The sequence below is a fragment of the Takifugu rubripes genome, chromosome 14 (genome assembly GCF_901000725.2).
Source record: "Takifugu rubripes chromosome 14, fTakRub1.2, whole genome shotgun sequence".
Lineage (NCBI taxonomy): Eukaryota > Metazoa > Chordata > Actinopteri > Tetraodontiformes > Tetraodontidae > Takifugu > Takifugu rubripes.
In genome coordinates this window covers 8,057,131-8,077,530 of record NC_042298.1, presented here as the reverse complement: position 1 = coordinate 8,077,530, position 20,400 = coordinate 8,057,131, and the positions used below count along the sequence as shown (strand labels likewise).

The 20,400-nt window shown below is 45.7% G+C and overlaps 3 protein-coding genes across 12 annotated transcripts in view; all 3 read right to left on the bottom strand.

Moving 5' to 3' along the window:
- Positions 1 to 3,929: 3,929 nt before the first annotated feature.
- LOC101079459 (gap junction beta-1 protein-like) lies at positions 3,930 to 14,009 on the bottom strand. 8 transcript variants are annotated; one of them, XM_011610765.2, is made up of 8 exons: positions 13,411 to 13,954; positions 13,034 to 13,166; positions 11,786 to 12,884; positions 11,496 to 11,626; positions 10,969 to 11,123; positions 9,810 to 9,964; positions 9,622 to 9,698; positions 8,015 to 9,496 (listed from the first exon to the last, which is right to left on the bottom strand). In XM_011610765.2, exons 1-8 carry the CDS (start codon positions 13,549 to 13,551, stop codon positions 9,420 to 9,422), a joined length of 1,968 nt encoding a protein of 655 aa, XP_011609067.2. In that variant the 5' UTR covers positions 13,552 to 13,954; the 3' UTR covers positions 8,015 to 9,419. The 8 variants fall into 8 exon arrangements, 7 of the variants coding, with proteins under 7 accessions (XP_029703438.1, XP_029703439.1, XP_029703440.1 ...); XM_029847577.1 differs by having other exon boundaries at positions 11,496 to 11,629; positions 13,411 to 13,951; XR_003890878.1 differs by having other exon boundaries at positions 9,432 to 9,496; positions 9,778 to 9,964; positions 11,496 to 11,629; positions 13,411 to 13,979.
- A 1,439-nt stretch (positions 14,010 to 15,448) lies between these two features.
- LOC101079684 (transforming growth factor beta activator LRRC32-like) lies at positions 15,449 to 18,049 on the bottom strand. Its single transcript, XM_003970477.3, has 2 exons — positions 17,876 to 18,049; positions 15,449 to 17,744 (listed from the first exon to the last, which is right to left on the bottom strand). Exons 1-2 carry the CDS (start codon positions 17,945 to 17,947, stop codon positions 15,813 to 15,815), a joined length of 2,004 nt encoding a protein of 667 aa, XP_003970526.3. The 5' UTR covers positions 17,948 to 18,049; the 3' UTR covers positions 15,449 to 15,812.
- Positions 18,050 to 18,180: 131 nt separating this feature from the next.
- LOC101075168 (tumor necrosis factor ligand superfamily member 13B-like) overlaps positions 18,181 to 20,400 on the bottom strand; it is a 2,328-nt gene continuing 108 nt past the window's right edge. The window contains exons 2-7 of one of the 3 annotated variants that reach the window (XM_029847624.1): positions 20,218 to 20,353; positions 20,002 to 20,086; positions 19,837 to 19,893; positions 19,640 to 19,752; positions 19,405 to 19,549; positions 18,181 to 18,828 (exon numbers count right to left, since the gene is read on the bottom strand). In XM_029847624.1, coding sequence (XP_029703484.1) covers positions 18,713 to 18,828; positions 19,405 to 19,549; positions 19,640 to 19,752; positions 19,837 to 19,893; positions 20,002 to 20,086; positions 20,218 to 20,353 — 652 coding nt within the window. In that variant the 3' untranslated portion in view covers positions 18,181 to 18,712. Of the gene's footprint in view, positions 18,829 to 19,404; positions 19,550 to 19,639; positions 19,753 to 19,836; positions 19,894 to 20,001; positions 20,087 to 20,217 lie in introns of all 3 variants that reach the window. The other 2 variants (XM_003970458.3, XM_029847623.1) reach the window with 2 other exon arrangements.

Sequence of the window (20,400 nt, the reverse complement as noted above, 5' to 3'; positions counted from 1 at the left end):
AGGCCTTTGTAGGAATCAAGATTACTTTCATCATTCATAAACTGTCTATGCAGAGTCCAGCCGGTCTCCTTTCACTTTACCTGACCTTGAATTTTTCCCAACTTAGTGGGAAAATAACCGGTTAAATGACATTAACACGACGTGCCAGCAAACACACCACCCCGTGCCCTCAAAGTGCGGAGAAGCTCCTCCAGGCTGTAATGATGCTGACTGGCAGTCGGGGGCTGATTCCTGTCCCTGTCTGCCAGTGGGACTCCCACGCTGCCTCCTATGGAGTTCTGTGTTGGGTCTCGGCGGTCTGGCAGCCTTTTAACGAGGCTGCAGTTGGTGACGAGGTGACAAGCCTGCAAGCAGTCATTACTGATGCAGTCAGCAAACATCAGAAGCCCAGTTTTCCCCTCTGGCTGCTATTTCATAAGCATCAACCTCGCAGCAATACAAAGCTTCACAAAGGAGGGCCGTACGTCTGGCTTTTGTCATTTATCACACATTAGTGTTGAATAAAACACCAAAGGCCACAGAACCCTTCAGACACATAATGAACCTGTTACTTTATGCAGTCAGACTGGAAGCATTTATGAAGAGATTCACGCCTTCGCCATGGAAACGCAGCACCACGTTTGCCTGCAAGGATAGAGCTGGACCTGGGGGGGGGGTGCTGTTGCTTGACTTTCCCTCAGACGAGCAGCTCAGCAGTGTTGTGTCCATGTGAAGGAAGAGGGCACCAGAGCACCGCTGGTGTTCTCTATGCAGCTCTCTTCAAATGTCATCCTCATGTCATCATTTCTTAAAAGTAATTAGAATTTTATAAGCCCAGAAAGGGTTATTTTTTTAAATACATTTTTAAAAGCACTTTCCTTAATGTTTTGTCTAGGTAACCTAAATGCCACTGAATTTAAAAAGACTGCATTTTTGCCTCAAATATATAATTTCTTTTGGAATAAACCACCTGGTATTTACAGAAACTTGACAGAAGGTGAACAATAAATCAACTGGGTGACTTTAAGAGCCTCGTAAAAATGAAAGGTGGGATCAGAAAAAGGCTCTGCTGTGTGTGTGTGTGTGTGTGTGTGTGTGCGATAGAGAGAGACTGTTCACCCATGTTTAAGGTCACAGAAGTCACACAGAAGACAGACGCAAACACATTTACTGTTTTGCAGGATGCTGCTTCTGGATCTGAGATTTTTCTCTTTTCCTTGGAACCAAAACCAGACATTTTTTTTGGTGTGTGTGTGTGTGTGTGTGTGTGTGTGGGGGGGGGGGGGGTAGACCCAAGGGGTTGGGCGGAGTCACCTCAAGTGGTGTTATTGTTGGCGTCTGCGTCACACAGACGAGCGCATCACTTTCTGATTGATCGATTTAACACAAGGCAGACGTGAAGGTCGAGATGGTGCAAAGCTGCAGGACCCACCGAAACACAACGTGGCCTTGAAGGGTTCAAGTTGCACAGGGATTAAAGATGCGGCGTGGTGGTGACGAACCCCCCCCCCCCCCCCCCCCACACACACACACACACACTATTAATCATGTTCTCATGTAGTGCGCAGTTACAGGAACTAACTTTCCTCTGGGGAAGAGTTTTCTGGTTAGATTCACGTCACCACTGGAACATTAAAGTGATGTCATTCGGCTTAATGGTGACATCATCTGACGGCAAAAAACAAACAACAAGCGAGGGCCAAGCCAGCGGCTCTCCCAGGGCCAACGAGCCAAGACAAGACAGATGGACAGACGCTTATTTCTGTCTCCTCTAAGGGAGTTTATAACCGACTTATTATTCTGGATTTCCACGTTCTTCGGCGAGTTTTAATTGGTGAGGTGTCCTATGGCTGACATTTGACCTCGCAACGCACTCTTCCCTGAAGGAGGAACTAAATGATTCCAACTAAACAGGGAGTATTTAAATTAAGATTTCAGCGTGAGTGTGTAGGGAGAAATGCATTAATATAATTTTAAACATCTTATCCGATATCCCAAACTAGAAGGTGTTCATCATTCCAGGGTCTTTTTCAAATCCAAATGAAACTTCTGTTTCAACACATCCATGTTTTGACTGCAGCGGAATTCTGATCTTAAATAAACGTGAAAACCCATTTTCGGGTCATCAGAGCGCTCACGGGGAAAAAAAAAAAGGCTTTATTTGAGCACTACATCTGGTCTCATGACGGACTGCGACTCATCTTTCAACAATTCAGAGCCATAAACGTTGCGTCTCGAATAAATGATCACTTCATCATATATTTGAGATGATATATGCTTTAAAATTCCCTTTTTCTAAAACCCCGTTTCATTTTTCTCCCATAAAGAGAAGTGAGACTTTTATAAGAGCGTCCGGTTTTACTTAGCGATTTATGGAGCTGTTCTATTGCACTAACACCGTTTTATCTCGCAGATCTGAGGCATGTTTCTGGCGCGTAGCACCAGCGAAAAGCTCCAGCGACTGCTCTTAATCATTTCATCAGCTGGATGAAAAAAAAAAAAAAATACATACACAAGTTTAAAAAGAGGTCAGTGTGTTCATGTGTTGACAGAGACAGCAGGATACAATAAAAGTACCCATCATCCTCCAGATCCCGTTTTACAAGCACAGACTTTACACACGACACGTTTGTTCCTGCTCGAGCATGTCGGCTCCGAGCGGGTCAAGAGGTTTTTTGCAAATCTGCAAATGTAAGACAGATTTATTCCGTCCGTTTTCACAAATGCGCCCGTCACCGAGTGCTTTACAGAACCAGCAGAGAAAGCTGGGAGGGAAACGAACCGACGTGGCTTTAACGGCGTTATATCAGTTCAGCCCCACTCGTCCCGTTGGGTCTGCACAGGAGGGCGATGAAGAGGCGCTGGCCTGCTGGCGACCTAGAAAAAGAAGCCTCTTCTGCCTCGTGTGTGACTCTTAACTTGACAAACTTACATTTTTCTGTTACTCACGTTTAAAACCACGTTTAAAAAGGAGCCCTGAGCCAGAGATGCTGAGTGACATCATGATCGAATCACTTATCAAAGAATCACTGCCGAGAATCGACGAGGTGGCTCGGTTCAGCGTGTCGGAACGACCCCCCCCCCCCCCCCCCCTCCCCCCCCTCCGGAGAAACATAAACCTCCTCATATCTTCAGATCGTCTATTCTAGTCTTGTTGCTGGCGTGTTTGGCGCCGCGGCTCAACGTGACCTGCGTAGGTGACTCGGGGGCCGAACCCGGCTCCTTCTTTCCTTTCAGATCGTGCTCCTCTGGCTTGCTGCCGCCCCGCTCCACCAGCAGGTTGTCCTTGTTCTGTTTATAGGCCGCCTTGCTGTTGTAAGGATGGAAGGACGACTCGGTGCCGTCAGGCAGCGGGGAGAGGTTGTAGCTGGGCACGGGGGGGTAGGTCGGCTGCACCGGGTGGTGTCCTTGGAAGTACTCGCCATAGCTGGGCGCAAAGGGCACCGAGGCCTCGCTGGGCTCCTTGAGAATCCCCTCGGAGAGCTGGTGCTGCCTCCTAAAGGTGAGACCCTGGCGGCACTTGGTGAAGCCCAGGTGATAGACCTCAATGAGATTTAGGAGCAGGGAGATGCTGGCCACTCCCAGCATGAAGATGATGAAGATGGTCTTCTCTGTGGGCCGGGAAATGTAGCAGTTGACCACGTTGGGGCAGGGGGGTCTGTTACATGTGTACATGGGCTTCAGCTCAAAGCCATACAGCAAATACTGAGCCACGATGAAGCCCACCTCAAACAGAGTTTTGAAGATCACGTTAAAGACGTACGTGCGCAGAAGCTCCCCCTGCAGGCGCACTCGGCCCTTCTCGTCCCTCACCAGGGGCTTTCTGTGCTTGGACGCCAGCAGGCCCTGCTTCCGCGACAGTCGCACCCGCTCTTTCTCCTTCTGCTTCTCCTCCATCCGCACCAGGTGGAGAATGTGTCCCAGGTAAATCAGCGACGGCGTCGACACGAAGATGATCTGCAGCACCCAGAAACGGACGTGGGAGATGGGGAATGTGATGTCGTAGCAGACGTTCTCGCAACCGGGCTGCCTGGTGTCGCAGGTGAAGCCCGACTGCTCGTCGCCCCACACCTTCTCGGTGGCAGCGCTGAGGATCAGGATACGGAAAATGAAGAGGACGGTGAGCCACACTTTGCCCACGACGGTGGAGTGCTCCTGGGCTTTTTCCAGAAGTTTTCCCAGCAGGTTCCAGTCCCCCATGGCTGCGTGAGCTCAGATCTGACAACAAAGGTTTGGAACGATATCAAAAACTGCTCAAGTCCCTCATGTATTTACTCAGAACCGCACCCAAAACTCCAGAGTTAGATCTGTTTAACTCTGAAACATCTCGGCTCGAGCAAAAGCGATTTCCTTAGAAGCCGAGCTGCTGAGCGGGCGGGCTACTGGTGGCTCGCCAGGCGGGTCGCGACTCTTCCAGTGTGGACACAGACGGGGTTATATTGACTTTGGCTGGGTATATATTTGGCAAGTGCAGACAGGAGGGAAGGCAAGTTCCCGTCATGATTTTGTGACTCATGGCCTTTGTGGCCTGAGCCGAGGGAACGCCATCTCTTCGAGGTGAAATGATACACCAGAGCGATGGCGGTGAAAGTACAAATTACAGTCGAGCTATCTGCTACTGTCAGTTCCTGCAACACCTACAGTCTATTTGGGATGGAGGCTCTACGGCAGCGTGGTGACACATGCGACTGTGAGGGATAGAGTTCCACCAAGCGTCCAAATGTCAGGTGCACGTTAAGTCAACCGGAACAACGATGGAATGCCGACAGACTCAAGCATCCCAAAACAATGCAAAACACACAAGTGCAAGGTAGTCACCCCCCCCACCTCGACAGACTCACCGCGTCAGCTTAGGCATCTCCTGAAAAGATGTCCCGTAGGTCTTTGGGGGTCCATGGAGCCGCCTGCTCGCACACAGCCAACCTGTCTGGGGCAGATTTTCAGGGATTTCAGCAATGCCCTTGAATGGGCAGGAAAAGGGACCTGTGCTCGCCTCCGCTCCCCACCAACAAAACCTTTGGCTCCGTCTTCTGTTTTCAAACACCCTTTGGACAGGAGGTCTTCCACTGACCAACACAACACATACAACCTGCTGGACACACTCTCAAGCATGTCCGGCCCGCACTCCCCTCGAAGCCCCCTCCCCCGGCAGGTTAATTTTGGCCCAGGCTACAGTCTAATGTAAACTATTAAAGCCTGCTACAATGAGTGATGCAGCAGCTGGCCAATGACATGCTGCAGTCTGGCTGGTCACAAGGGCTTCTGGGGGCTAAATTTAGCAGGAAGGTCTCTCCTATCATGGATGGGGGGTGTCATGATTTGAAGATGAGTAGCCATTTGCAACCTCAAGCTACAAATCAGAGTCAGGAGGAGAAAAGTCAGTGAAAGTTCAAAGCATCAGAGAGTTTATTGGTTTATATTTCATATTGTACACCCTCCTCTCCAACCCCATATCACACAGGCTTTTAACTGGATTGTTTATCGGGGAGTAAACTCATACACTCTATACATTTGGACATCAGTATTTTTAAGCTCCAAATGAAACCAGCACATGAGCCACGAGAGAGAGAGAGAGTGGCTGAACGTTATAGTACACAAGAAAATCTAAAAAAAAGAAGCTAAAAAGAGGTGCAGACAACAGGGAGCTCCTGTTAGGAAGGTCAACGTTGAGAAAAAGGTCAGATCAAACTCGAGGAAGCGTCGCTCACGTTGGCAGTTAAACATCATCCAAGTCACAAACTGTAAATTCAGGCATAAGATCTACAATATGTTATGCCCACGTTAATCAAGGAGTTTCCCATTATTGCTGCTGCATCCGTCTCCGAAGTTAAAGACAATCTGTTAGATTTGGGGACTTCAACCTATATCCAGCATTTTAAATGCAAAGTAACCTTAGGTCCTGTTAAAGGACAATTACAGTTTGTCAGATGGAGCTGATCCTGACCCAGAGATGTACAGATCGATGTATGGATCGATGTATAAATGGACAGAATAAAGCGATTGACTCTCTTACAGAAACTGCGTGAATGTGTAAGAAGACAATGTTTAACTCATTGTCTGCTCCACCGTGGAGCTGTGAGTGGTTAGTTAAAGAAAGAGGAACAGTTCCCGCCCTTCTCAGCTGGGCTTCTTTTTGGTCACGCCGAACTTTGACCTGAGGGGATGGTCCAATATCAGTTCGTTAATCTCATTTTGCCTGTAAGAGGACAATTTTTGACTGATCCAGGGGACTTTGGAGGTTTCTTCCGAGCCTCTGATGCACTGCCTGCAGGCCCGGCCGATGAGGTAGACCATCTCAGCCAAGTTCAGAAGCACACACACCCCCGAGACCCCCAGCATGAACACGGTAAATATGGTCTTCTCTGTGGGTCTGGACACAAAACAGTCCACGGTGTTGGGGCAGGGGTACGAGTCGCACTTGACCAAACGCACCATTTTGAAACCTGGATAGATCAGGTAGAAGATGTAGAGAAAAGCCACCTCAAAGACGATCCTGAAGATGATGCTGATCATGTACGTCCACCACAGAGCTCCGGTGATCTGGAACCTCTGGTTCTTGATCTGCTCCAGGTCTTTGGGGGTGCCCCGGCCGGCCCTCTTCAGGATCTTCTTGTCGATGTGCCGTCTGTGGGCTACGTGCATGGCCACCAGCAGGGCCGGGGTGGAGACCAGGATCAGCTGCAGAGCCCAAAGGCGGATGTGCGAGATGGGGAAGAACTGGTCGTAGCAGACGCTGTTGCAGCCAGGCTGCTGGGTGTTGCAGGTGAAGCCCGACTTCTCGTCTCCCCAAACGCTCTCAGCAGCCACCACCAACACCAGGATTCGGAAGACGAAGATGACGGAGAGCCAAACCCTCCCGATGCCGGTCGAGTGCCTGTTTACGCCGCTGATCAGGGCGTAAAAGGTTCCCCAGTTCATTTTAGACTCCAGGTCTGCAAAACGGTCACAGTCAGTAAAGCCGACATTAACGAAGGAAAGGGCTCAGGCTAGTCACGATTTAGGTCTTTCTATCAAACAAATGTAGCAATTAAGTATCTCTAGCTTCATAATCAGGAAAAGTTGTCGTTGGTAGAGGTTTACCGGGCTCAGCCAGCAGTGCAAGCGGCGTAAGCAGCACCGGGTCCAAAGATGACCATCTTGGGGCAAAACCTGAGCATCGAGTTAGATTTGGCAGAATAAGGAACAGAAAAGAAATGCCAGGCAGCCCATTGGCCCTATTAAACCGGGGGTGATGGCCTGCCACCAAACACCGTCACAACACGCAATTGGACAAAACCAAAGTGCGAAACATTTGCGTCATCACGTGACCAGCTGGGGACGTATTAATACGGGAGTCGCAAACCGAAATACAGCTACAGAAAAGAACAAAGGCTTCAGTCCCACATGCAGCGCAGAGATAAATCAAATGATCCATATACTAATGATTATAAAGTACTGTAATAATTCATCAATAATATTTTGTTCATGGTGCAGCGGTGAATTTTTAATAGTCTGACCTCATTAGACTGAGAGTTAGGAGACAAAGAGCGTTTTACCTTCAGCTGTGGTGGTACACACAAATGTGTACAAAGCAGGAAGAAATGGAATAAAATATGTTTCTTAGCGAGCCAAAAGGTCGGATCGGGCACACCATGCGCTCGGAAAATGCTAATCATTCCTCCACCACTAGCCGCTGCCCTGCACCGGAGCGGTCATATGCTCTTATATAAACTATTTACATACAATGGCGGGCTTTATTGGGCCCCAACAAGACTCTTTAGAATTCAGATCAAATGCCTCGATTGCCACCCACCCCGAGCAAAAGGAGGAATCTGTGTGGACACAAAAGGCCTCTGCCTGGCACATTATTTATTGTGCAGGGCTGCAAGCGAAGGAAGCTTTTGACCTGAGCCACTGAGAGACAAGTGCCTGAGCGGCTGCAGATTCCTCTGCACTTGAACCTCTCGGCTGAACTTTCAAACCAACTGCAGCCGGATTCGCTGACGGATTTCTGTCGTCCAAAATATTTCGCAGAGAAATTGGGAAGAAGTCAATGTTTCTCATCAGATGCAGTTTTATTTATAGTTTATGCCCCCCGCCCCCGGTCAAACCCCGTCCTCTAACAACTGAGAATAAGATCAAACACAATATGTTCATTTGTTCAGTGCCGCTGATTTGTCCCCGTCAGGAGCGTCTCTGCGTCAGAGCAGAGGTGGTGGGAGGGTTTGGGTGGTCTGCTAATTCTTTGAATGAACTCTCAGATAGAGTCCTTTGTAACCCAGAAGCATTCAAGCGTTCGTACCAGATTACACGAGCTGGTTTTTCCAACATTGCAAGTAAGATATGAAAACCATGAGGTAGAACGGGCCACTGTTCTAAAACAGGGGAGGACACGTGACAAAACCTTCTATGATCATGGTTTAATGCTTATAAAAGGAAATGAACTTATGGCAAACAGGCACTGTTGAGAAAAATAAAGAGACTTTCCTCCTTGTTCATTGTTTAATGTAGTGGTTATACCCCCCCCCCCTTGGGACAAGGTTCAAATATTGAAAGCATCCTTTATCACAATTGTATCATCTAGAAAAGTTCAGAGTAAACAAACTGGACCCACACGGTCCAGCATGGTGGCAAATCCCTCTTTAAAGACAGGAAATAGTACTGAATTGCGCCATCTGGTGGCAACCACAACCCACAAATTTGAACCCAAATGTAAACTAAAACAAATTGTCAAAAAATGGCAGACAAAGAAAAGGCCAAAACACGCCTCTTCCACACCACGGCGGACTAAAACAAATCTCATTAGCCAACTTGCTGCTTCAAACCAGCCAGATCATTTTAACATCTTGAAAGAGAAACTCAAATGAATTCTTGAAAAGGGACAGAGAATGCTGCCAATACTGTTTAGAGGTGACGGTCAGCGGGCAAGAAACCCCAACACAAGTGCTGCAAACACAAAGCAGAAACACACTGCAGGGAGCAGATAACAAAGGCTATGTCTGTCTGCAGGAACCTCAGAGGGGCATGCAGCACCACCTAATCTACACTCTTCCCTGTTGTGAGTAACGTTGGTGGGCTGATACACACCGCGCTGTAAGAGTGAAGCGTTGCGCTTAATGGCGGATTAACTGGATTTAAGAAACAAATTTACCCGCAGCCTTTTGTCATTTCTGTGTTTGCAGGTCTTACTGTGTGTGTATGGGGAAGCCCATGTGTGTAGCCCTCTCCACCACTGCTGTGTGACCTGTTACACGACTGAACAGACCTACATTCTACACAAGAACAATGACTTAACTACCACCGTTCAGCGTATGTCTTGTTTAAATACAAGAGAGGATTGATCTTATTTAAATGTGCTTGTTGACGTCTCACTGCAGCGGTTTCTCCGAGTGCAACTTGTCCGCTGTGTCCACTCGGTGAACTCTGGATGATTCATCTGTCATTTCAAATCAGGAACAGCGTTACTTCTTGTTCCGAGTATAGCGCTGGATGAGGTGCTTCGCCCAGTCAGCGTCCTGTTTTTTCCTCTCAACAATGCCTAAAACGCAAAACACAACCATCCGGGTCAGAGTCAACCTGCACAGTAGGACTGGAAGTGCCTGCTGCTCCGCTCAGACAGTGACGCCGCCACCTACTGGACATGCTCAGATCAGCTGTACTCACTTCTCTTCACAGAGCCGCCGTTCCTATATTTTGCATGTCCATTCTGGGACAGTCTCAGAGACAGCGACGCACCCCGCCTGAAATACAAGCACCACTGCTCAGGCAGGTCACAGGGAACAACACGGTACCGTCCCATTAAGTCACCATACCAGTCACCTATGACGTGGCAAGTTCATACTCAGCTGCACCTCATAGCTCCAATCTTTCCCCTTTCAAAGAACAGCTCCACAGTAACGTCACATCCCCGTGGATACAGTCTAGCATAGAGCGTCCTGTTGCGCACCATCGTGTGGAACCACTCAACCGCCTCCTCGGACCAACTGATCCCATTCACCGGCATCACCTGGGGGGGGGAGGAAAGGCCGGAAACACACAGGAGGGAGCAGATTACCAACAAGTTAAGATGATTCAGTTCCCTTATCACTGAGAATCAGATAAGGCTGCAACTAATGATGTGGACCAATGCACCCACCGGACCTGCAATCTAAGCAGGACGTTGCCATGTGTGGACAATCTGAGGATTCTGCACGCACGATGTAAGAATTAGTGAGACTTAAGGATGTCAGTAGGCAGCTCCTCCAGGAAATCACCATGTTACGATCCTGGCCGTTAATGAAAACTCAAACAATATCCAAGTGCAAAACTGTGGTGCTGCTGCTCAGTAATCATTTACACTTCATACCTGGTGTTAAATGGTAGAAAAACCTTAATCTGAAATTCTGAACCTGAATATTGCTGTCTGTGATATATGACCATGCAAACAACCGCTCAGTTCCAAATCAATCAGTTCCAAAAGGCATAATCAGACATTTTCAGGTGCATCACTCATGACTGCCAAACTGAGGATGTTGAGAAAACATGGAATTCCTTTGATATTCTGTCATCTATAACTCCAGGTAATCATTCTTATTGCAATGTTTCAAATCAAATTTATCAGGTGTCAAATTGACATTCATAAAGCACTTCATTACATAAAAATTATTCTAATTTTTGCCAAAATATTTTCCCCTGAACACGCTGCCCTGAACTGGAGTGTATTTAGGACAGAATCTATCATTTTCAGCATGCTGTGTGAAAGTTGCTGCTGAGCTCCGCTGTCTCGCTGATACATGACACGGCGTGCACGGCCGCAGCAGCGACCATCTGGCCTCCACACGGCCGTCCAAACACAAGCCCAATCAAATCGTGTTAGCATTCCCAAATATGCTCGACAGAGCCATTCCCGGCTACATTTGCGTCGCCACAATTGCAACTGGTTGCTAAGCATTGACGCCTGAGGTGGTGTTCGCATTGTCTCCCCTCCTGTTGTGATCTTTATCGTACATTTTTTAGAAGTCCAATACTCACGTGTGCCAAAGAGACCTGTAAAGCCTGCAGTGGGAGGGCTGCCATTTCTGGGGACATGTCAGTGATGTTCTGCAGAGACAGACAGGCGGCGTCACCATGGTCCAACCGCTTCACCTCCACTTTGATAGACTTTCCACGATTCATGGGATCCGTATCTACAAGGCAAAAACACAGTACGGTATAGCACCCAGGGAGCGCAGACCTCAGCCAAGCGGGTCATATTGTGACTCGCACCCGTAGCATATTCGTATATACAATCTATAGGCAGTCGTAATTCAGTTACATAATATAGTAGGTTGCTTTAGAATCACAGCCCCTTGGCCTTTAAACTAGAAGGTTTAAAGGTCAAAGTCTCTCTGGAATCGTCTGGTCCATGGCCCTTTAGCAACAGTTCCTGGTCAAACACCCGCTGTCCAATAACCTCCTTGGTGGAGGTAATAAAATCCTCCAAAATAAACTAAGTCTAAACTGAGCTTTAGGACACATGGATAACATTGAGAAATATTCTTTTATAAACCTGGACCCACCTTCAGTGATTCCACAGATCTTCATTACTTGAGCCCTGGACCACTGCTGCTGCTTTGGAAACCAACCCATGACTTTGGTTCCAATGTCTGGAATTCTGCTCTGCTCAGCATATGAATAATGTGCTGCCCAGCTGCTGCGAATCAGGCAAAAATAACAAGCAGAAACATGGATTATTAGAGTGGGGGACACCAAAAGGGGAAGTGTAAAATAATCCAGGATAAGACGCCTTGAATTCTGTTCATGTGTTCAAGGAGAGCAGCTGAGGAAAAGCAGAAAAAAAAAAGCTTACTGTGTGATCAGGGCCTGCAGCTTGGTGATGGAGTCAGCCTGCTGGATGAAGAAGTTGCCTGGGGAAATGATGTGAGACACAACAACTTCGCTTTCTCCGAACCTGTGGATGTGGAACTCGGGGATGGCGATTCCATTGACTGTGGGCATTGGGGGACCACGAGCGCTCTCGCGCACGGGCTCTGCTGGATTCACACAGGAGCTCATATCCTCATGCTCGACATTTCCACATGCTTCATCTTCCACGCGTCTGACGTCTGAAAGCTCCTGCGAAGCTTCCGTAAAGATGTCTCCCAAATCCCATAATTCTGTTGTTGTTGCCGTTACGTACGCATAAGTCAGAGAGCCGCTGGATTCTTCATGCTTGACTTTAAAGACCCGGGTTTGGTTCTCGACATCTTGCTTTGGCACTTCTGTGTCAATCGCATCATCTGAGACATGTTTCGGTTGGCGGGCCTGGATTTCGTCGGAGGTGGAAACCAGCTGGGGTGGACTAGACACGTTGGCGTGTTCTTCGAACCACACCCTTGCCGGTAATGTGCCTAAATCTTTAGCTTTAGCTTTGAGAAAGCAAAGCAGCTGAGGTGATGTTTGTTTCTGGTGTAGCATCTGACCATCTTCCATGTTTCTACAGTCGCTAAGCTGGGTTATTTTCTCTGAAGCGGGAATGTTGGCTTGTGGGAAAATTGTCGGCGTAAAAGGCAGCAGGAGACGTGGTCTCCCTGGACCAGCCGAGGGACTCTGAACACCATCAGGTGAAAAGGTCACGTCGCCCAGTGTGTGTTTCTCTTCTACAGCAACAGCTTGTTCCTGTTCTTCCTCTTTTATGCAAGAGGACGAGTTCACAGTGATAACAGCACACCTGCTGCATATTCTATCATCCTGCTGAATGAAAACACGTGGTGGGATGAGGAATAGTTTCGGCTCTTGTAAAAGCTTTGTCGCTCCAAATACCCGCACCGCTTTAGATCCAGAGCGGCCTATGAGCAAGTCCCACAATGCGGGGCCATCACCGAAAACAGGTGCCATCCTTTTCCACCCAAACGGTTCAACCGCGTTCAGTCGTGACTTCTTTTTAAAACATTTAAAAGTGGATGCCCCTGTAAAAATGAGAGCAACGTGGAGAGTCAGAAGAAATCCCTTTTCTCAGAACAGCAGTACTGGCTGCACATGCATTCTCATTAAAACGCTCATTTTGTAAGTGGCCATTATTTACACAATGCAATCAGATGATTAATTTCCAACCTACCCACTGAGAATTCTTTTGCAAAGGCAGAAAGCACCTCAACAGCTTGCAGGTTTGCATCCAAAGTCTTCACAAGATCACTGAATGAAACAGCGGGAACAGATGAACTGAAGAAATTCTGAACGTCCTCATATGCCTGTGGGACGTCAGAGATGCAGAAATCTGGCTCATTGCGAAATAAAGAATTATATTGATTTTACTGTCACAAAAGCATGCTCAATTAACCTCCAAGCCTCTGAAAATATTTTAATTTTTTTTTTAAAAACTCGTGAATATACAGATCACATCATCTTAAATGATAACCGTGAGCTAAATTAGCCGGTAAATGATGCTACCTGGCAGCCTGGTGTAATTACAACACGGAGTTGACTATAAAATACCTTTTTGGTGAAGTTAATAAGTTCTCTTTCCAGCGTTTTTCGGGCATTCTCCAGCAAAAACAGTTGGTAAATCAACTTGACCCTCTGGCTCTCTATCAAGGCACCTGTCCGGTGATGGAAATCTCGTAGCTGCGGAGTCATGGTGCTGTGCTAATGCGAATTATCGCATTAAATTAGCTGTTTTCGGTTCTTCCTGGTGGTTCTGACTTCGTTGACGATGGTCTTAGTTAACGCTTTTCGGGTTCTGGAGCGTTCCTAATGTGGGAAGCCTTCAACCTCTGCCTGCCCTGAAGTCGTACCCGGCGTTTGCCGATCGTCCTTCAGCGAAGAAGCTTGACTGGATGGCCGCCATCTTGGAAATTAGCGTTAGCTGCGTAGTTAGAAAATAAAGATTAATGTCTAATTATGTCATCTCCCCCAACTACAGCATTATTAAAAGGCTTTCCTTTGAGTTTTTGGAGAATTATTATATTTTATTTATAATTATATTTTAATATTCATATGATGTAGCCATCATGCAATAACAACAATATTGATCAAAATAAACGCAACTACTATGTTCATTGTTAATTGCTTTCAGATAAGCCTCGCAACCAAAACTTGCAGATTCAAATAACTGCAAATGTAATCAGCACACCCCAAATATTGAGTCTTTAATTTCTGTCTGATTTTGATTTAATAGTATTTAACATAAACATTGACTCAGTAAATAGATTTTTACTATTCCTGCAATTTCATCCATTTGTCTGTAATGCGGCCTGATTTAGAACAATGAAATTGAGGCTTTAGAAGAAATATCTCCTAAGAACTCATCTGTACATAGGATAAACACATCCAGATGAATCCTGGTGTGTTCTTGTTAAATCATATTAAGGCAAATCTGCCGGTTGCTGTAGGTCAGGAGAAACTGCAGGAGGGAAGCAACTTTCGATAACAGTACATTTTATTTCAGTGGATTAAGGCGAGACCACCCACCAGCGGCGTAGTTAAATTTGCTGATGGGGTGCTTAAGTTCCAGTTTGAATGCAAATATGCGTGCCTTTGATAAGATCAAAGCTAATTGGCTAATTGGTCTTCAGGGGACAAAATACTCTAATCTGGTTCTCCAGATGTGCCCATAATCCCTGCCTCATTCTGGCCACGCTTTTCTTCGTTTCCCTGCAATACTTTGTTTTGTTAAGTTTTGCAATTTTAAAGTATATATTCCTATATTGAAAAATAGGGCCATTCCAATATTTCTGGTGATCCAGCAGGTACTTGTCACAGGTAATTCTTCAGGAATTAGACTGATGTTTATTTTAATAGCCAATCCAAGAGCAAAACATTAGAGACCTGTTAAATATGCTGAGTGTTCCAATCACTTTAACACCATTATATATTGCTGTAAAGCTGGTTCATAATCATCAGTGTGTCCAATAAGTGTAAGTGGACAAAAGCAAGAAAAAAAATCCATATTTCATAACTTTAAAAGGAAAATGAAGTTCTAAAATTGCAAAGGGATTATTCTGCAGGAGTTTCCTGAAGCAGCACTTTCTTTTGCCTCAGGTTGATATTTTCCTTTCGATAAACTATTTAAACACTTTGCAATGAAACTGCTTGACTTTATTATGTAAATTATTTCATGGTTCTCTGTATGAGCCATGCATTGGGTCAGGTGTGGGTTCAGGTGTACCAAGACATCTTGACAAGTCTCAGGAGGTTAATTTCAGCTTTATTATATAAATCTTAGGTACTCCTGAACTTTAGTGAATGTTTGAAAGAAAAAAAACAACTTTCAGCGTGTTTTTTACTCTTTATTTTGGGATATTGCTGCATTTGCCACTTTGATTTATGACTGGCCAGAGCCCCATACGTTTAAAAATGTTACAGTGATACACATTAAATGATTATTGTGTATACATGCTGTCATAGAAGCTGTATTTATTTAATATGTTTAGACAGAGAGTGAGCAAGGACTTATTGCATTTGGTGTTGGAGTGTTGGGTCAGACCCGGTGAAGCCCATAAACACAGATTTCACAATGAAAAGTGGAGACAAATCCTGTTGATGATTGATGATTTTATTTTCATGAATCATGACCAAGCAACCAAGGAACTTTAAAAGAGAATAATGCTCTTTGCAGGTGTTATGTGTCAAGAAGTGCAGTAAAACCATTGCTGAAGATCCAGAATGGACAGTAGAATATAACACAAAAAGTCCATTTTTTTTAAATTTCAAATTTCATAGTTTATCTTGCAATATACAAAATCAGTACACTTTTGGCCATCATTCAGCTCATCTGTCACCACAACATTTCAGCTCATTATTAGTTTGTTTGACATCCAATAACAAATGAAACCCAGCTCTCATGTCATGTTATACACTGCCTCTGGACATAGGAGGTGAATATTACAACAAATATGTCATTTGGTCATTGCGGAACATTTGTGCTGGGTGAAGACTACAGTAAAGGTTTGTGTGAGTGAGGGACTGGTCACAGCGTAGAACCAGCACACCACCTTCCTGCCGACTACAATCAGCACTGTTAATATTACGGTTCCAAATAAAACAATGACAAGCAACTGCCCAAAATGAACCTCGCGTGCTTCTGGATGAAATGTACAATCCAGCGACGTTGGTCTCAAAAGATCTGCCATCACTACATTTCTGTTAGTGGTGAAACACAGAGTACTGTTGATATCAGGCACCTTTATCTTCCTCTCGTGGAGGACGGTCAGCCATTCGCTGTCGCAGCAGTTGAAGTAGTTCCCACTGATGTACATGAGCTCAAGCTCCGCGGACAAAGCAAGAGTCATTGAACGGTTCAGAGACACAAAGCGGTTATTCCTTATGTCGATTTCTTTCAGAGGGGAGCAGCTGAAAGCGCCTGGTAGTGAGTCCAAAACATTGTTGGATATGTTCAGATAAGTTAGTGCTGACATGCAGGGTAAAGAGACGTTGCTGCTCAGGTATACCTCGCTGATGACCAACGACTGAAGGGTGTTCTGCAAACCCTCCAGGGCACCTTCCTGTATGGTCAGATGTGAGTTTCCTGCAAGGTTTAAAGTGAGCAAAGAGGTTTCTTTAAAGGTGTTTGGATGGAGAATTTGGATGTGGTTTTCTTTCAGATTGAGGCGTTTAAGGGTCGTTAACTTCCCAAACACAACGCAGGAGGCGTTCAAAGACTGCCAACGAGACTGAGGGTTTTGCAAGCGACCGGCAGGGTCACATGGCTGCACAGCATTGTCTTGCAGATTCAAGCTTTCTAACCGTATGAGCGCGTTGAGGAAGAGTGGGGAAATCTGCATGAGCCCGTTGCTCTGCATGTCAAGGTTCTTTAAGGCGTGGAAATAAAGCTGCCGACGGCGTCCACTGTTATCTTTTCTGACATTCCACATGAGCTTGCGCAGACAGTTGTGACTGAAATTTAGCGTCTCTAAGGATGAGAGAAAGCTCAGAGTCTCCACTGGGAAAGAAGTAAAGTGGTTAAAGCTCAGGTCAATAAAAATAACTGGCATCTGCCTCCAACTGGAATGGAAGTTATTCTTTCTTGCTGTTCTTTCCCTCACGATGTTACGATAAAGAGTGTTGACCTCCAAAACCATGGCCGCCTCCGCTTTGAAGCTGCCAATCATGTTATTCTGCAAATGAAGATACCGCAAATGGTTCCTTTTTGGAATGATGGGAAAGTACAGGAGCTTATTGTGACTCAGATCAAGAATTTCCAACATATATAACTGTTCATCCTCATGTGTAACAAAGAACTCCACCGAATTTCTACTGAGATTCAGATATTTAACTTGACGCAGTTTGAAATCACAGATATATACAAGGTTATTTTGAGCCAAATTTAGACTTTCCAGGTGTCTTAGTGGTTCAAATGTCCCCTGTTGTATCACTGATATCAGATTGTCGTCAATACTAATGGACTTCAGGTTTTTACTTTGCTTAAACAGCTTGTATGAAAGTCTCGTTAAAACATTACCGGTCATCTTAAGATGATCAAGAAAAGATTTGTTCTGAAGGTACAGCTCTGCTGCGTCACCGTCTAAACCGTTCATTGATAAGTCCAAAGTCTTCAGTCTGCCCAGGGATCGGAGGGCTTTTGTGTTGCTGCCAAGGTTGTTGCCGAGTTCGTTTCTAGACAAATTCAACTCCTCAAGTTGCGTAAGGTTTTCAAAAGCCCCTTCAGAAATGAGATGCAGCTGGTTGGAGCTCAGGTTGAGCTGCTGCAAGTACGGCAACGCGAGCATGTGCAGCTGTCTGATGAGGCTATTGGACAGGTCCAGCCTTCGCAGCCTTACGTCCAAATCCAGAGGGAGAGAATGGAGGCTGTGGTTGTTCCAGGACTGCTCCTTGAAGAGAAACATTAATCACTATCAGACCATGCAAGCCAAACTCTGGAAAAGCTTTGCAGCTTCAAGATCTCCAAACCAGTGAAGTTTTTAAGCACATGCAAGTGGCAGTGAGGCTACCTTTTCCTTACCTTTGCCAGTCCAGTAAAGCCTTTGCTGAATGACAAGAGCAGAAGGAGACGGGAGAACATGTGTGTAACCATCCTCCTCTGCTGCTTGTGTCTGTCCTGATCCTCTTGTCAGAGCTCATACACATGCACATGCTCCCTCTTATAGCTCTGCTTCATAAAAAAACCTAAACAGCTGTGGACACCAGATAGGCACTGGATGCTATATTTAGACAATAAAGGCCTGCATTAGTAAGACGGCCTTTCATTTCAGTCGGCCTTTCGTTTGAGCAAAAAACAGATGCAAAACCAAGAAAGATGCAGCAAGGTATATAAGAGGTGTGTTTTTAATATAAACTGGACAAATATGTTTGCACCAAGAATAATTCATAATCGCTTTATTTTTTCAGGGGACAGCATATATTTACACAGTTCAGGTGTTTATGCAAACACCTAGTGAGTGGTTTAAATATAAACCTATGTCCCTGGCAGTGTCAGGCAAACGGAAGTCGCTCTAAAATAGATGATAGGAACAAATAAACAGTGCAGAGGTGGAGGGAAGCCCCCAGTACAGTGTAAAGAGAAAGGCAAAAATAGACTGATGAAAGGTGGCGGTTGCACGTGCGGACGTCGTGCAGGTGGGCGACTCGTGCGACACGTGCGCCGCCTCACCGTTGTTTTCAGTGGCTGTCCTCAGGCACGTGTTGCTTTCGACAGTTAATTTTAGACTTTCCTGGGACGATGAGCAGGTCTCTGCTCTTTTCCTGTTGCTGTCACTCCTTCTTTTATCAGCAGCCCCTCGCACGTCTCCATCGGTTTCCTACATCCTGCAGCAGTGAGTCATCCCCAGAGTGCCTTGTTTCAATTTAGCTGTATGACACCGAAAAATGTTGAGTCTGCATCCATGGAGATGAGGGCCTGGGGCCTGAAAGGTATCACCAGCTCCAGTTCATCACCCTGATGCAGCTGCACTATGCCTGGGAGACATTAAAGGAACGACTTCAGATTTGGTGCAAGATGAGTGAAAAAGGATAGAAAAACTGACACATCTCCTGTAAGAACACAAGAAGCAGCTTCAGCACTTTTTGATTCACGTGTTCACATGAAAGCGGAGAAGTTGCTGAAGTGAAAAATTGGAGAAATGTGTGCAGCTGCTGTGAACAGCTTTGCTCTGCACACACCAAAAAAGTGGAAACAGCTTGTCGGGTTCTGTCAATTTCAATCTCATTTGTTTAATCTGTACAAAAGCCAAATTGTAAAAAAGACGTGTTGCGGTTTAAGAGTTTTGTGTCTGTATTTCTTGGCCAGAGGCAATCTGGAGTCCTCGGGGCTGTGAGAAGGTTCCTGGAAGTCACTTCTGAAGAAACAGTCTGGCACCAGGCACCTGTACGGCCTCAGCGTGTGTTATATTGTACAAATTAAAACAAACAGGAACATTAGACGGATCAAAACATATGGCATATTTGACTGCGGGGGCAACAGTATCAAACTTCTAATCTCGGCAGCAAAAAGAGCATTTAAAAACATAAAAGAAAGCTGTGTACTTCACTGACCTGCAGTGTAACACGTATTGGTAGGCGTCTCACCCGGCATCTCTTGCAAGCAGCGCAAAAGCTCGGTTGACGTCGCTGCTGCTCCCGCATGGCCCCAGCTCTGAATGATGTGACCCATGACTATGCTCGGGCTCTTAAACAAAACCTGTTAATTACACAGATATTAGCTGCATCGCTGGAACAAATCAGATGTATTATCAAAGTGATGAAGGCTTGAATTACAGTGACACAATACTTGTCCAAACACCAAGTAATAACCATCTTCTTGGACAACAATTCTGTTTTCTTTTTGTGTAATTGCTTTTCCGTGCTGCACAGAAACAGTCCAAGGGATCACTGCGATATTTCCTATGGGGGAAGTCAAGGCACACTTTTTCAAAATAATGGCAAATGAAGCAGCAGCAGCGCCAAAGACATCAGTTTTAGCTTTACCTTTTGTTTCCAGCTGCTTGATGCTGCTTGCTGTTAACTGCAGGAAAGAAGCTACAGCTGGTGAGATGGAGGGAAAAAATATGTAATTTTTTTCATGTTCAAGATCCAGGTAATGATTCAATTAGATATTAGCACACACATTCTTAAACCTCTGTGCTGACCCACCTCGGGAGCTGCCCTGGTCCCTTTTCAGTCTTTTAAAAGACATCTTCAGAGGACTCTGAGCATTTGCAGCAGCACACGACTTCATCTCAAAGAGAAAACAGATATTTATATAATAAATGGTATTCTACAGTGTTAGCTGGACAATAAAAGGTTTATGGGTTTAACCTAAATCAGTCATACAAGTCCAAGATGAGACTTTAATCATCAGTGACATACCTCTCTTGGTTTAGACATCTTGGCCATTTTCCCACCGACTTGCTCAGTTCGTGGCAGATTCAACGGTGGATTTATGTCCCGGCGGAGGTTGTGAATGTCATTCTCCAAAACAGTGACTCTATACACCAGGAGGAGGCTAAGACAAAACAAAAACACCGTTACGGATAATAAAACATTGTAAAG